At 32.5% G+C, this 16,655-nt stretch overlaps 3 protein-coding genes and 1 long non-coding RNA gene across 4 annotated transcripts; 2 read left to right on the top strand and 2 right to left on the bottom strand.

Annotated features, from left to right (window-relative positions):
- Positions 1-1,533: 1,533 nt before the first annotated feature.
- LOC111879181 (endonuclease 4) lies at positions 1,534-4,468 on the top strand. Its single transcript, XM_023875659.2, has 10 exons — positions 1,534-1,691; positions 1,782-1,915; positions 2,225-2,405; positions 2,593-2,703; positions 2,794-2,849; positions 3,079-3,162; positions 3,274-3,366; positions 3,848-3,915; positions 4,009-4,082; positions 4,191-4,468. The coding sequence occupies exons 2-10, from the start codon at positions 1,799-1,801 to the stop codon at positions 4,355-4,357; spliced, it is 951 nt and encodes a 316-aa protein (XP_023731427.1). The 5' UTR covers positions 1,534-1,691; positions 1,782-1,798; the 3' UTR covers positions 4,358-4,468.
- Positions 4,469-8,081: 3,613 nt separating this feature from the next.
- LOC122196928 (uncharacterized) lies at positions 8,082-8,543 on the top strand. The gene is made up of 2 exons (XR_006189517.2): positions 8,082-8,247; positions 8,330-8,543. It is a non-coding gene; the product is annotated as an uncharacterized LOC122196928 (long non-coding RNA).
- Positions 8,544-9,285: 742 nt separating this feature from the next.
- On the bottom strand, positions 9,286-10,417 carry LOC111879363 (uncharacterized). Its single transcript, XM_052767366.1, has 2 exons — positions 9,814-10,417; positions 9,286-9,749 (listed from the first exon to the last, which is right to left on the bottom strand). Exons 1-2 carry the CDS (start codon positions 10,415-10,417, stop codon positions 9,286-9,288), a joined length of 1,068 nt encoding a protein of 355 aa, XP_052623326.1.
- A 391-nt stretch (positions 10,418-10,808) lies between these two features.
- Positions 10,809-12,351, bottom strand: LOC111879185 (uncharacterized). Its single transcript, XM_052767363.1, has 2 exons — positions 11,583-12,351; positions 10,809-11,465 (listed from the first exon to the last, which is right to left on the bottom strand). The coding sequence occupies exons 1-2, from the start codon at positions 11,916-11,918 to the stop codon at positions 10,809-10,811; spliced, it is 993 nt and encodes a 330-aa protein (XP_052623323.1). The 5' UTR covers positions 11,919-12,351.
- Positions 12,352-16,655: the final 4,304 nt, after the last annotated feature.

Below are 16,655 nucleotides of genomic sequence, written 5' to 3'. Positions count from 1 at the left end.
TTTGCGTCAAAAATGTCTCGATTAGACAATTTTCGTGAATTTGATAAATCTTCAGGTTAAAAAAATACACCAAGAATGAAATCAAATATTAGACCTACGCCTGAGTTCAAAAACGTTATCGGAGTTTCCAAATGAGATGTGAAAATATTAGACCACTTTGGTTTCTTAAAATAGATGTAGTTTTTACATATGATCTCCGTTTTCGATATGCTTTATATGCATGCAATCGTGAGAGTATACTCTACCCAATTTATTCATAAACTGGTCCTAGGTACACTCGACGCATAATTTTTTTTAGCATATCAAATAGTGTAAATTTTTGTGAAATTTGCTTCATTTGATAATGATTGATAGCTTGTTAAGCAAATTGAGACATTCCGAATGTAATTATGAGTTTAATATTTTTCACAGTGGTTTGACCGACAAACTTTGACCTATTTTTACCAATTATTACAGATATCGATTTAGATTTAGATATGAGCAAAGCCTTACATGAGATCAATTTCCAGCCATCGTACGTCGACCATTGTCGCCGCCTACCGACAATCTTTGCTTTTTCCCTCCTTGACTGTTGCTTTTTTCTACCATATCTCCCTCTCACTTCTATTCTCAATCTGTAAATCGAAGGGTTTTTTTTCTCACCCTAAGAAGACGATGATGGTAGGGAGTTGAAGCCACATCACGAGGGGCACAGGCATGGCAACCATATAAATGGTTAGGTGACCGACTAAGGTTCTTCTTCCGATGGAGGCAATTAGGGTTTTGTCTGAGAGGATGGTGGTGAAGGCAAAGAGGGGTTGAAGATGGTGACCGTTGGAGATAAATGACAGTAGAGATGCACAAACCTAGGATTCGATTCGATCCGATCCGATTCGGTAAACAATCCGACGAAGTCAAACCCGATTCGGTCAACAATTAGATCCAGTCAACTTCGATTCAGATCTAGTCAAAATCCGATCCAAATCTTGTCAACAATCTGAATCCAATTTGAAACCTGTTTGATCCGGATTTTGCTAGCTTTTACTAGATTTTTCGACGGTTTAGGAACCAATTTTTATAGAATCTGGTTTATCCGGGGGTAAATCCGATTTCGACTCCGAAAGTCAAACTGGTTTGAATCCGGTCACCGGTTTGGTCAAAACCAGTTTTGACCGAAACCAATTTCCGGATCAGATTGGTTTCATTTCGAGGATCTGGTTTTTGTGTACACCTCTACAGTGGTGGTGGTGGTGACATCCGAGATGGTGATGGTTATTGCTTTGTGTTAAGAAAGTTTAAGGTTTAATGTGTTAAAGAATATGCCTACTAGGCGACTGACTATCCAACTATGACCTAATAAAAAGTCCTAAACGACAAAACTCAACTAAGTATGGGACATTAGTTAACATAAATTTGGACTTAAAGTCCTAAACGACAAAACTCACCTAAGTGTGAGACATTAGTTAACATAAATTTGGACTTAGAATAGAAGATAACCACATATTATTATATAAACGAGTACCTTTAGCGATAACCATTATAATATTGTACATGTTTTTATTGTTTAGCCAAAACGGTAGCGTATAGTTCTTTCTCTGCACAAGGGATTTTGAAAGTACCGCGAATATATGGAATTAGGGTTTTCCACTTCGATACGGGTTCCAATTGAGTGCTTCCATCGAAGTGATCTACATCATAGTTCTACAGATTAGGTAAACCTGACCTACATACAGCTTATTTTGTTTCTTTTAATCTATTTGATTTAATTATTCTCTGCTAACTTTGCTATTCAATTCCTCAAGTTAAATCACAAGTAAAAATGAGTGGTTTCAAGCTCTGGTGGATTGAAGGAGCATTCGCTATTTTACTGCTATTAGTTCCTGGAAATTTAGGATGGGGTAAAGAAGGACACTATGCGACTTGTAAAATTGCCGAGGTAAAAGTATTTCCCTTTTTCGCCTTTAATTAAACGAAATTTCGAATCTGATGCCATATTATTAGTCTCCAATTCAAGTCAAGGACACACGAAAATTCTGATAATAAGGATTTGATTTCTTCAGTTAAGAGTAAAGTTTTCCATTCGAATTGCAAAAGTTCAATTAAGGCTTTTTTTTAGCAAAATTTGAGGGGTTTCCGATCAATTAAAATTCCATTGTTGATACTATACACTAATGCGTTTATAACAATATTGGAGATTCAGATGCTTTCATTGATCATTGATCTAATTTTCTTTTTGTCAAATCAGTCATTCCTTACTGAAGAAGCTTTAAAGGCAGTGAAAGAATTGCTTCCAGAAACTGCTGAAGGTGATCTGGCTTCTGTTTGTTCTTGGCCTGATGAAATCAAACACCGTTATAACTGGAGGTGGACTAGTGAATTGCATTATGTTGACACTCCTGATTTTAGATGTAACTATGATTACTGCAGTAAGTTTTACCACTTTCCCTCAATTTCATCTCACTTATCCTGTTTCTTTCTACCTTTTCAACTCACACTTATTAAAGAAATAGATTTTGGGGTAGTTTATGGAATAGGAGAAAAGTTCAGGGACTAAAACTGTAACATTTCCTCATTGATAAGAATACTCAAATACCTTTCGAGTTAATGTTTTAGGGGATTGCCATGATTCATCTGGAGTGAAAGATAATTGTGTTACTGGAGCAATTTATAATTACACTGAGCAACTTATTACAGGCTATAATGCCTCAAACTCAGCAGTCAACTGTAAGCACCAATTTTCAATTTTTCATCTGTTTTTTTTTTTTTTACAATTTTTGAAAAGTGGAAAACTCATCAAAGTATCTTTGATTACAGATAATCTGACTGAAGCACTTATGTTTCTTTCTCATTATATTGGGGACGTGCATCAGGTTAGTTAGAAACTCTTGAGAAAATGACCATAATACCCCTAAACTTTGGTGGTGTTATGAAAAAAGATGTTTGTTTTGTATAATGGAACCGAATAAACCATTCTTGAAGGAATGTTATTCCTTTCATTGTATAAACTATTGAGGGGTATTTTGGGTATTTGACCAAACTAAGAGAGTAAAAGCTTTATTGCACAATGTTTATTAACTTTTCTTATTTATTTATTTATAGCCGCTACATGTTAGTTTTACTAGTGATGAAGGTGGAAACACAATTACAGTCCGATGGTATAAAAGGAAGACCAATTTGCACCATGTACGTGAACAATTTCTCATATTTTCATTGAGGGGTATTTTTGTCTTTATTGAGTGGTATTTTTCAATTGCTTTTTTTTTCATGAATTTATTTTTTTGAATTGTATTTTAGGTTTGGGATAGTGATATAATCGAATCTGCAATGAAAACATTTTACGACAAGGATCTCGATGTCATGATATCAGCAATTGAGAAAAATATTTCGGTATGATTTCAATTTTGTCTCTTCTAGAGTAAATTACAAGAGTGGTCCCTATGGTTTGGGGTAATTTGCACGTTTAGTCCCTAACTTATCTTTTTAACTCGGAAAGTCCCTACTATTTGTTTTTGTTGTGCGCTTGGTCCCTGTTTTACCTAAAGAGACTATTTTGCCCTTGATTTTTTTAATTTATATAAATAAACACACCCCAACCCCACTTCCACCTCACATTACCTTATTTATCTGATTTTATTTTAATAAATTAAAAAATCAAGGGCAAAATAGTCTTTTAGGTAAGGCAAAGATCAAGCGTACAACAAAAACAAACTGTAAGGACATTCCAGTTAAAAAAATATGTTAAAGACCAATCGTGAAAATTATCCCAAACCATAGGGACCATTCGTGTAGTTTACTCTTTCTTCTATAAACATTATTACATATGCTAATAATTACATGCTTTTCTTTTGTTATATTTTTCTGAAAATAGGACACGTGGAGTAATGACATCTCATCTTGGACAAATTGTACATCTGGCGAAGAAGTTTGTCCGGATCCGTAAGTATAAATTATATTTTTTATAATAAAATATTATTATTGTGACTTCAAAAAATAAAAATAAAAAAATTAATAATTTGGTTCTTTTTGTAGGTGGGCTTCCGAAAGCATCAAATTTGCATGCAATTATGCCTATAGAAATGCTACGCCAGGAACCACTTTAGGAGGTAAACATATAAAATTAATTACTCGTTTCAACTTTAATTTTATAACGATATTGTATAAAATTAATGAAAATGGAAATGACAATTTTGACCTCAATGTGTCGTCTATAGATGATTACTTCCTCTCGCGTCTACCGGTTGTGGAGATGAGGCTGGCGCAAGGTGGGGTCCGTTTGGCGGCGACACTTAACCGAATCTTTGATTCACGCCCTTCAATCGCACACAAATTGGCATCTTTTGGGAATATCCAACCCACATGTCAAATTTCTTCAAGCTGAAAAGTGAAAACCCCCCAAATATTTACAATTTGTGTACTTTTGATGGTACTTACAGAAGCATCGTTTTGTTTATGAATCTGTTTCTAATTTAATGTATTATGTATTATGGTATGTGTGTCTTCTTTAAAATATTTAAAAAGTTACATTGACTATATATATATATATATATATACTTAAAAACAAGGATGTTGAATTTTGGTGTTTAGATGCAATTTGAATGGTTAAGAAGGTGATCCATGTTAAAGAAAATCAGCCAATCAAAATGTAAGGTTTAAACAAACAAGCATACTATTTCATTATATAAACTAATATTACTACCGGTTATTGTTACATTTAATCTCTATAGAAACCACTCTCTATTCCCTTGATCTGAAGTATAAACTCTCCAACCGGCTCTTTGCATCTATATTTTTTCTTATGTTTAATCCCTCTAGAATCTCCTTTTAGGAGACAGTACGCTGATCACCTTCTGTATCTCACCTGAAATCTCGCCACTGGTGATGCCCTTTCAGCCACCACCTCAGCCTCCCTCTATTTCTTCTACTTTTTCTTTGTCATACTACATCTCCAACTCCCCCCTTTAAAGGAACTAAAGCACAAAACTATCATTGCTCTACCCTTCATTATATCTCTTCACCCATCATTATCCATGCATGTTATAAGTCGCAACTATTTGCCAAATTTATAGGGAAAGTTTCAAATATATTAGGGGTAGTTCTTAATCTTCTAATTTTACACAATTAGACATATGATGCAAATACATTTTGTTTAAAACCAAAAAGAATTATAGGAAATACTCTAAAAACTATAGTCGATAAATAATTAACGCCCACATGTTGGTGCAGGTTGCAGAAGCATTGCTAAAATGGTCTTAGTTTAGTTGTCAAGTTCCAGATAAATGGTGAGATTTTCTGTACATTTTTATTAATTAAAAGGTGAGGTTTTCTTGATGATTTATTAATTGTAAGTGTGATAAGATTGATTACTATATATTAATTAAAAACCGGGAACAGATGCTACTAACCAACTTCTTGTTCTTGAACCAATTTTGTTGGAACGATTTGACTGGTTCATGTATTTGTGATTCTAGAAGTTTTTTTTTTAGTGATTTTGGAAGTTATTCGCAAAGGTTACTAATAAGTAAAAAAAGAGAAAGGGAAACATGAAGGAAGTCGACATGAAGGCAGATTTAAACAAAATAGAATTCAGTGTGTTTTTTTGTCTATGATTATAATGAAGTATCTGTAATTGCAATGTTAATTTGAGTAGAAATTTGTTATTAATTGGACAACATCCAAAATCCAAACTTCTTTTACAAAAACATTATTGGCATATAAACTATGCCTACAAAGCGTCATAAAAATTTGTAGCATACACTTTATTAATTATGGCCTCAAAAGTTTTGGAGGTTACCAATGAAATTATTATTAAATATATAGCCATAAAAGATCAAAAGATCACCATGTCGTTCCATATTCGTAGACCCATTATAGGTTTTTAAATGAACAAATATATATAATAGGATGAACTAAAAACAAATCCTAAATACACTAAAACCACATAATGTGTTTATTTATTTAGTTTTTTTAGTGTGCCATATGATTGATGCAATATATCTTTCCCCCATTAATTCTCTTACATTAGATATATATTAAATGTATTTTTTTTTTAGTTTTACTAATAATCAATATTAATTATGATCAAAATGTTCTTATACCCAAAAATAATTCATCTTTTTTTAAACAAGTTGATTAAAGGTTATAAATATTAAAATACTTAGACAAACTTGCAATTTATTTGATATTTGAGCGTTTTAATATATTTTGTGGAAATAAATAAATGGGTTAAATATACATTTATAAAATTTTGATAAGATGGAACTAAAATCAAAGAAAAAAAATATTTTCTTCTTAAGCCCGTAAAAAATCCAATAATATGTACCAAGGGATTGATCAAAAATCGATTATTTTTAAATAGAAATACAAAGTGACATTTAAGATGTTGTTTGGAATGCGTATAATCTACTAAGAAGTGTGTTTTGCCAAGAAACTGGTTGGAACCATAATCGGACAAAACAAGATAAGAACCAACAAACTAGCAAAAGAATAAACCCTAAACTAAGAACTGAATACCAGTTTTGGTTTTAATTCGTTTTTTTCGATTAAAATATTGATCCTTAATAGCCAAAATAAAAATTATTATTCGAGTGAAATCTATTCATCATATGCGGTGTAATTTTTTATAAAATATATTCATTGCATTTTTGGTGTATTTTCTAGTGTTACAATTACCGGTCAAAAGAAAACCATACACACCCCTTTAATATCCATTGTTATACCCACATCTCATGTTTTCATTCTTTAATTCGTTAATTTCATTTCCAAATATGTATAACTTTTAATTTTATCAAAATGATCAACAAAAAACAGAAATAAAATTGCAAACAAAATGAAATACAATGATAAAATAAAACAAAAACCTAAAAAAGCCGAAAATGATTACTTTGTCAAGTCGAAAAACATTTTTTTGTTTCGTTTCGTGGTTGACAAGCCCAACAAATTTTGATTATAGTCATGCTTGACAAAGAACAATCTCGAGTATTCTTCTTCAACTACATCTTCATCCTGTGGTGCTTGACACATTCACTAAATTTAACTAACCGTCGCAAGAAAAACAATTCATCGAAATAAAACTAACTGTCGTCGCTGCATCGTGCGGGTACCTCACTAGTATATATATATATATATATATATATATATATATATATATATATATATATATATATATATATATATATATATATACACACACACACACACACACTAGTGGAAAAATCCGGGCTTTGCCCCGGACCGTTTTTTATGAAAAAATATAAAAGTTTTGACTATAAGGACCAAAAGTGTCAAAATGATTATCAAATTAAAGAGATTTGAATTAGCAAGTTTTTAGAAAAGGGATCAACGTTGTCAATTCCTTAAAGTTTTGTGGCCAAACTTTGAATATTAAAAGGTTCTTAAAAAATATAAAAATTTTGATTGTAATGACCAAAAGTATCAAAATGGCTAAAAATGAGAGCCAAAGTTGATAAAAAAAACATAAAAGTTAGTATTCTATAAAAAAATCTTAATTGTAATGACCAAAAGTATCAAAATGGCTAAAAATAAGAGACAAATCGACCAATAAAAGATACAAGTTAGTATTCATAAGGAAAAAGTTTTAATATATATAAATATTAAATATTAATTAAATGTGGTATTTAATAATATAAAAATAATATATATATAATATTGGGTTAAAAAAAAAAAAAAGAGAAGTGATGAAGCGATAACCTAGAAGGAAATGGAAGGGTGCCGTGTTTAAATGAATAAATACATGTCATAGGGAAAGAAAACTACAAGAATAAATGAATGCATGGGTTATTTCTCAACCTTTTAAAAACACAAACACCATGCAAATCATTATCCCAGCAAATCCCACTGCTATAAAATCTTATATCAAGATTCTATACGCTCCATCCATGGCTTCCCCAAACATGACACTGCAGCTTCTGGTTGACAAGAAAGCCCAGAAAGTTTTACAGTTCTTGCCGTCTTGAACACGTGTCGGAGCATCCGGGTGTTACGTGTCCTAGTTGTAGTCGTTTGATGAATGTCCCTTTGAAGTCCGTTAGCCCGCCTGATAAGGATAATGCCGTGGTGAAGGAAGCCGTAGGTAGAAAGAGGAAACTGATCTCAGGAGGATATGTGAAAGATGTGGTGACTTATATGGTTATGGATAACTTGGTGGTGAAGCCCATGTCCACCATTTCAAGCATTACTCTCATCAATAGCTTTGGTGTGAAGGATTTGAGTCAGCTTGAGGAGAAAACATTGCCTTTTGGAAAAGATGAGGTAATATTTTCATAGACGACTTAATTTTCTTATATTAATCGGTGTCGTAATTAATGTGGTTTTTTTGTTTGAGTTTTGATAGGCATTGAAGCTGTTGAAGGCGTCTTTGATGACTAAACAAGTGCTCACAACTCTATTTCAGCAGGATGTTTAGATCGTTTTGCTAGAGTAGCCGTGGCGCATGCATGCTATATATCTTTTGAGTGATCTTATCTTTTGTTATCATATATGGATGTTCATGAGTTTGGTTGAGGATTTGATCTTAAGTAATTTATGATCGTATGTAAGCTTTCAAATCATTATGCATTAGTTATAACACCCATGTATAAATACCCAAAGGGCTCTACTATCACTACCCCTTTTTCCCGACTCTACCCCTCCAATGATGACTTGTTTGGTAGTTGACTTTAAGCCAATTCTTTTTTGCAGTTTTTTTCTTATTTTCAGGTTTTTTTATCCAATAAATAAAAAATTTTACATTGAAAACATTAACTCCAGATTTTTATGCGTATTCAACTTTTTATTAACTCCAGATTTTTATGCGTATTCAACTTTTTCAAGTATATGGTTGATATTAATGTTTTGAAGACTGTGATTTATTTATAAAAAGAATAAATTTGCAGATTATGAACAAACTACAATTAGGCCTTATGGTATACTCATAACGATTATGTTCGTGGTCTATGTGGCCACAAACAAAAAATGTGAACACCACCTCATACTCTTAGGTGCTGTTTGTTTTTCCGAAGTGAACCTGTCTGAAGTCTGCGGACTGCCTCTGTAGACCTCTACAGCAGAAGAGGTGGACCAAAGTGCTGCAGACTGTAATGAGAAGCATGTTTGTTTTCTTAACGTCTGCAGACTGCTGCAGATATGAAAAAATTTAAAATAAAGTAATTTAATAAACCGAAAATAGTTTGTTAATACCAAAAATTTAATAATTGTAATCTTAAAACATTGAAATAAAATTCAAACAACGAAATTAGTCTTACAATAACATTTTTAAATAAAATTCATACAACCAAACTTTAATAATTTTCATTCCATATTTTGCATCAATTGTTCGACAATTTCATCCCGTAACTGGTTCATATATTCACGGTCCGCAGCAGTACCATGTGTTGGAATCTCATCTTCATCATTATCAACGACCGCATTGTTATTCCGAACCGAGACATTTGGTTCATCATATCGTGCAAAAAACTCATCACGTAGTCCCTCTCTTCTTATAAAATTATGAAGCGCAAAACATGCTAGAGTAATGTTTCGTTGTGTAACCAACGAGAATGGTGCCATCCTCTTCAGTATAGGGAATCGTGCTTTCAAGACACCAAAAGCACGCTCAATGACATTCCGAAGTTTTGCGTGTCCATGGTTAAATTTTTCTTTATTCGTTAATGCACGTTTTCGACGGAAATCTCCAAACCAATACCTAACATTACGGTACGGTGCCATAAAACCTCGAATGTTTGCATAGGCGGCATCACATAGATAATATTTATCTGTAAAAAAAAAGTCATTTATTTTCAAATAAAGATAAAACTATTTAAATAACCATAAATTTACCTGGAGGTGGAAGCGGGAATGGTGCATGTGGATTTGCTAATGCTTCTGATAAAATTCTAGAATCGTGTGCTATTCCTTCCCAACCGGCAACAACAAACGTAAACATCATGTTAAAGTCACATATTGCCAATACGTTTTGGTAACAATCGCCTTTTCCCCTACTTCTATATAAATCCTGTTTGTTTGCAGGGACAACAGCATGTATCAAAGTGCCATCAAGTGCACCAACTGCTCCCTTGAACACCCGTCGTAGCCTCCTATTATGTCCCGGAATGTTTGGATTCGGATTAAAAGATGTTGGTACTATAATGTCATGTGCGAAAAGCAACATTTTGGCCAACACTTCATGAAAAAACTTATGAATTGTTTGCTTTGAGTGTTGAAATCTCCGCTTGATAATCACATAACGTTGGTTATGACCGATCATCATCAAAAACATAGTCATCTTCTCCTCAACCGACACATGTTTGCTATCCTTTAACGCGTAGTTTACTCTAAAATGAGCACATAGTCGGACAAATGATTCACGAGACATGCGTAACACTTCAAGACATTGTAGAGGATTACGGTGAAGTAACTCTAACGTAAATTCATGTCCTGTCATTTCCAAATCGTTGTCCTGCACTCGTTTGACACCCCTCTTCCAAAAGTAGCAGACATACAAGTACATAAGAATTATGAGTAGTATCTTTTTGTCGTGATCCATTACAAACCTATTAATCAAGAAAACATATAATAACATAAGATAATAATATAACATAAGATAATAACATAAGATAATAATAATAACATAAGATAATAATATAACATAAGATAATAACATAAATCTCAAGTACCAAAAAAATATAACATAAATTTCAAGTACCAAAAAACATATCATAAATCCCAAGTAGCAAATAACCAAATAACATTCAAGTACCAAATAACAAAATAACATTCAAGTACCAAAACATATCATAAATCCCAAGTAGCAAATAACCAAATAACATATAAACTTAACGAACAATCTTTCCATCCTTTAAAACTCCTAAACTTGTAGCTGTCATCTCGATCCATCCTCTTAATAGTTGTGGATCATTAGGCAAATTTACCCACATCTCTCTAATATTCATGGTCCCTCCAAAAATGTGATACGCAGCAAATCGTATAGGGTCTATTGGGTCTAACTCGAGCAACTCAAGCTTCTCTAAACACTGGGGAATTGTTGGCCCTTGAGTCAAATGGCGTAGAGCTTTTTGCATCTCCAGTGCTAAATCATCAGCAGTAATAGAAGCTTTAGGCGAGGCACAAGAAGGTGGATCAGGTGAGGCACTGGGAGCTCGAGGTCTAGGAGTTGAAGTTTTAGCCCTTTTGTTGGGGTTACCAGAAGGTGAAGCAACATAAGGTGAATCAGCAGAAGGTGAAGCAGCAGAAGGTGGAGTCTGAGTAAAATGTTCACTTGTATGATTGGAAAAAAAATCATCTTCATCTATGTTAATGGAAGGCGCGTCCAAAAGCTGTAATGGCGCGCCATGGAAAGAAGATGATCCCGATGGTGTTTGGGATGTGGCATAGCTGAGATTACCAGATGCACTGCTTCCATCAAAGAGTTCTGCACAAAGCTCTGGAAACAATAATGGGACGGTTTTCAAAGAAGCAGCTTTCGGATGTCCCTAAACGCAATCAATGTAACAAAAGTAATATAAGAATAAATATGTGTGTGTGTGTGTGTGTATATATATATATATATATATATATATATATATATATATATATGTATATATGTATACCTTTTTAAAGTCCTCCCACTCCTCATTTGTTAAGTTAAAAGTATTTGTTTGTGGGTTGTAAAGGTTTCCAGTTTTGTTTTTTAAGTATAACCATCCTGTGTATTTGGCTTTAAGGTTATCATAGGCGTTTTTTAATTGTCGTTGATTCAAATCCACGCCATACTTTTCCTTAATAGTTGTTCCTAACTTGTGCCATGATTGTTTGTGCAAACTCAAACCTTTTCTACCCACGGTTTGCACTTCTTCAATACAAGTTTGCAATAAGCATTTTGTTTGCTCATTGGTCCATGTATGTTTATCTCCCATTGCTAATAACAAAAAAAATATAGAATACATACTTTAGCTACAAAGATTAATCATATTCCAACATAATCAACAAATAAGTTCAGGATATTCAACAACAATACATCATGAATGAACAAAAAAAAAACAATTAAGCAAAGATTATGATTTTGAAACCGAGGGCATGCAAGAAATCAGAAAATTGGTCCTCAAATGCAAAGAATCGGTACTCAAATGCATAAGAAATCACAGAATTTGTACTCAATTTCATACAATCGTTAGTCAAATCAATAAGAAATCAAAAAAAAAATAAAAAAAATAAAAAATAACTGATCTAGAAACCGAGGGCATGCAAGAAATCAGAAAATTGGTCCTCAAAAAAAATAAAATAAAAAATAATTGAGCTTGAATATTATAATTTCCAGATGATAAATTGAGAAATTAGGGATTGTAGTTCACATTATACAGAGCAGTTTTCTGTTTTCAAGTTGTAGCTAATAAAAAATATAAAGTAATCTGTTTATTTAATAAACTTTTTTATTATCATGTTGAGAAAATGCTACAACATGATGCATAAACTCTTACACTTTGTTCTTGAAATTGGTTTTATGGGACCAAATGATAGGCTTTAACTACTTTAGTATTGTTACACATAAAAAAGTGTTTTCCTCTTTCAATTTAGGAGAAAAAGGGAGGGAATGGATAGCTTTTTTGTAAATTTTATAATGATATAAATCTCCCTTTTATTTGCTTCAGAGAGGGAGACAAAAGCCTTATAATTTATAATATAATCATATATTTGCAATATTGTAAAGCCACGTGCTTTCTTTTCCTTTTTGCTTTTGTTCATGCATGTGTTTGTTTGTGATTTCATTCTTATGATAAACTCTACTGAAGTTCTGTTTCATATGAGGCTTTATACATACTGAAGACTTCATTGCTGGATTGAATCTGTTATCTTGTTATAATTTTATTGATTAGTCATGTGAATATATTCTGAAGCAGCTATCAGTCATGCAGAAACTAGGGTATGAAGAAAAATTACAATCACCATACTCTTTTCCTACTTTTATGCGTACTTTATACAATGGTATTGGAATTTGAGATTCCATTCCCACTTAACATTCCTATGTTTGATTCATTCAAAGAATCGGTACTCAAATGTATAAGAAATCACAGAATTTGTACTCAATTTCATTGAATCGGTGCTCAAAGAAATCAGAAAAAAAAATTACCTGTGAAGATCGAGGGCAGCAGCAAGCGGCATAGGCGAGGGACGTTGCAGAGGGGAACGACGAAGGCGACCGGCGATGGGTGGCAGCGGAGGCTGGAGTCGAGTCGGACCAGATCGATAGTTGGCTGTCGAGAAGAAGAAGGGGAAAGAACAAGGCAGCGGCGTTTTTTTTTTATATTTAGGGATAGAGTGTTTTTTAGATGAGGTTAGAAGTAGTTAGAAGAGGTAAGTCCACTGCTGTGTGGGGAAGAGGACGGGAAGAGGTTTTTGAGCCCGAAGTCTGCAGAAAAACAAACTGCTGCGAACCTAAAAGTGATGCGCGTGTGCTGCGCCACGCAGCACTAAGAGGTTAGACGAGTTTTTTTTAAAAAAACAAACGCAACCTATGTTGTTGATGTGTGTAGCGATGATGGTTTCTTTCCCATTGTTAGGTATTGTTTGTCCAATCAATTTGATCGGAACTTGGGACTCTACTAAAATCCTCAAAGCTAAATCTACCATAAATCATTAAAACTAATTTTATCATATATATATTTTTTTTGCTATTCGTAAAACAAAATAAAAAACATTTCTTATTCTTACATTTCTTACAAAATTACTATTCTTTATTTTTTATGAGAGTAAGTTATATTGATAAATATATTTAAATATAGCTTATATTTTTAAAAGACTTATCATCAAAAATTAAATAAGGATATTATTTTAATACGTTTATTTTATATATATATATATATATATATATATATATATATATATATATATATATATATATATATATATATATTATAATTTTTAATTATGCAAAATACAAGATACAGTCTTTTTCCTAATTCATAAGTTATCTTTTAAAAACATAAATCAAAAATAATTTACTGTTATATAGTTTTGTAGATTGAGTTTACCCAAATAAAACAACTTATTTATATTTTTAAAAATAATCCAAAAACTTGAAAGGGCCCTTGGTGTGAGGTGGTTAGAGGTTAGACTCAAATCTTAATCTTAAGTCGTATAAAAGATGATTTGGTATTTTTTGATAATATGAGTATTTAAAAAGGTATTAACCTGATACGGGTGTTAAAAAAACATCGGATTTTGAAAAATCTAATTCAAATTATCTAATATTTCGAATATGCGAATATGTCAAATAAATGGAATTAAGTGCAACCTAATTGTTCACTATCCATGACGAGGTTTATTGATTCATTGATCATTGACGATGGAAATTGATAAACGAATATCTTACCCTATCATACTTTAGAGATTAGAAAGTGGATTTAAATTGAATGAAAACTAGATCAGTTTTTTTAGAATGGGGTTCGGTTTGGACAAATGCAATTAGATAATCACATCATGCTTTAGAGATTGGAAAGTGAATAACTGAAACATGTTACCAATGAACCGATAAAAAAACTAGAATAGTAATTGGAATATATTAAAGTGCATCTACAATTTTCTAAATACTTTATCACTTAATGTAGATCATACAATCTCCATACTTAACTCCCCGTCTAGGATCACACCTTTAACAATTATACAACTAATTTTGGTCAAATTCTTAACCTAAAACTGAACATCGAAAACCTAAAACCCTTAAGGAAACTATTTTCCAAAATAACATACAATATGTGTTCTCTTTTATATGTCATGTTTCCGAAACAAAATTAATTCTAGAAAAGAAACTATTCGCCGAATAAACTAATTGCCTAAACAACCTATTCGCCGCGGCCGCTATACGCGGGTAACGACTAGTATATATATATATATATATATATATATATATATATATATATATATATATATATATATATATATATATATATATATATATATATATATATCATTTGTTCCATTGAGATTTTTTCATACAAGTTTAGTCACTACAAGTTTAGTCACTGTATATTGAAAGTTGGTCACACACTTACTCTTGGAAAATGACCACAACATGCCAAGGAAGTTTTGAGTGTGAGTGGTTTTTTTTTTTTTTTTTGTGATTTTTATAACTGTTATAGGTTATTTTAAATTATATTTATTTGTTAATATTATATTTGAAAGTGCAATCACTAGTTATATACGAGAAAAAGAACGTGTCTGGTTGTGACTTTTAAGTTCTAATTGAAAAATATGTTTGCTAAATTGGTTGTGACGTGTTAAAATCTTACCCGTATCTTCCAATTTTAAAAGCCAAATATCTTTAGATTCCTATATAGAGATGAAACGTGGCGGATTTTTACGGCGACAACCCATATGAACTGTGTGATCCTGATAACACCAAATTTGAGAGGTCAATTTCTTGAGAAAGCATAGTTAAGATTTTGTTTTAGGCATGCCATATTTGAAATATATAAATGAGTAGCAAAATATTCAAATGAGTAGCAAAATACTTCAAATGAAAATAAAATGTAACAATAGCGGTGAGCATTTGGACCGATGGACCGGACCGTTTTTTTGGACCCCCAGGCCGGTTCTCAGTTCTAGGAATCTATCCAGGTCCGGTCCGGTTTTTACCGGGTTTAGAACCGGTTGGACCCGATTTAAAAAAAATTCTAATCTGTGAAATTTTTTAAACAACCATAACTCATTCGTTTTAAATCGGATTGACACGCGGTTTTTTCCAACGTTTAACTTACATTTTGTAGATGAATTTAGACTATAATTTTATTGATTTTGGTATAGTATTCAATGAGTTATTGTCTTTCAAAGTTGAGCTATCAAAGCTGAAAAATTTCAACTTTTCAGCAACATTTTTAAAATTTTGCAATTTGTGAAAATTTTTAAATAGTCATAACTCATTCATTTTAAGTCGGATTGACACGTGGGTTTTTCCAACGTTTAATTTACAGTTTGTAGATGAATTTAGACTATAATTTTGTCGATTTTGGTATTATATTCAATGAGTTACAGTCTTTCAAAGTTGCGCTATCAAAGCTGAAAAATTTCAGCTTTTCAGCAAGTTTTTAAAAATTTTGTAATCTGTGAAAATTTTTAAACAACCATAACACAATCAGAAAAACCCGGTCTAAACGGGTCCAAGAACCGAAAAACCCGGACCTGGACCCGGACCCGGACACGGACACGACTCATCCAGTCCGGTCCACGGTCCACAATATTCTCCATAACCGGTCCGGTCAAAGTGCCGGTCCGATCCAGTCCGGTCCAAATGTTCATCCCTAACAAACTACCATCTAGATCCTATCAAAATTTGGTACCGGATCCAACACTCTATGTAGCTTGTGTAATAAAAAATGGAAGAACATTTGTTCCTCAAATGTCGAGTCACAATAGAGGTTTGGAACACAATCAGAAATTGGTGGCATATATTACGTAGATCCTTCAATTCTTTGTCAGAGTTGTTAAATATAAATGACAACTTGTCAAACGATAGGAGGATGGGGAAGCTAAACGAAACAATCAGGTTAGTATTCATTTAGGTCGTATGGCAATTTAGAAACCTTAAAAACATACTGGTCAGATTAAATCGTATTTAGTTTTGTCGAATGAAATCCAGTCACTATGGTATCTATGATGTAAGTCCAAAACTAAGGGCAATAAGTTTAGAT

The sequence above is a fragment of the Lactuca sativa genome, chromosome 1 (assembly GCF_002870075.4).
Source record: "Lactuca sativa cultivar Salinas chromosome 1, Lsat_Salinas_v11, whole genome shotgun sequence".
In the NCBI taxonomy this organism is placed as follows: Eukaryota; Viridiplantae; Streptophyta; class Magnoliopsida; order Asterales; family Asteraceae; genus Lactuca; species Lactuca sativa.
This window is presented reverse-complemented; position numbering and strand designations above follow the sequence as displayed.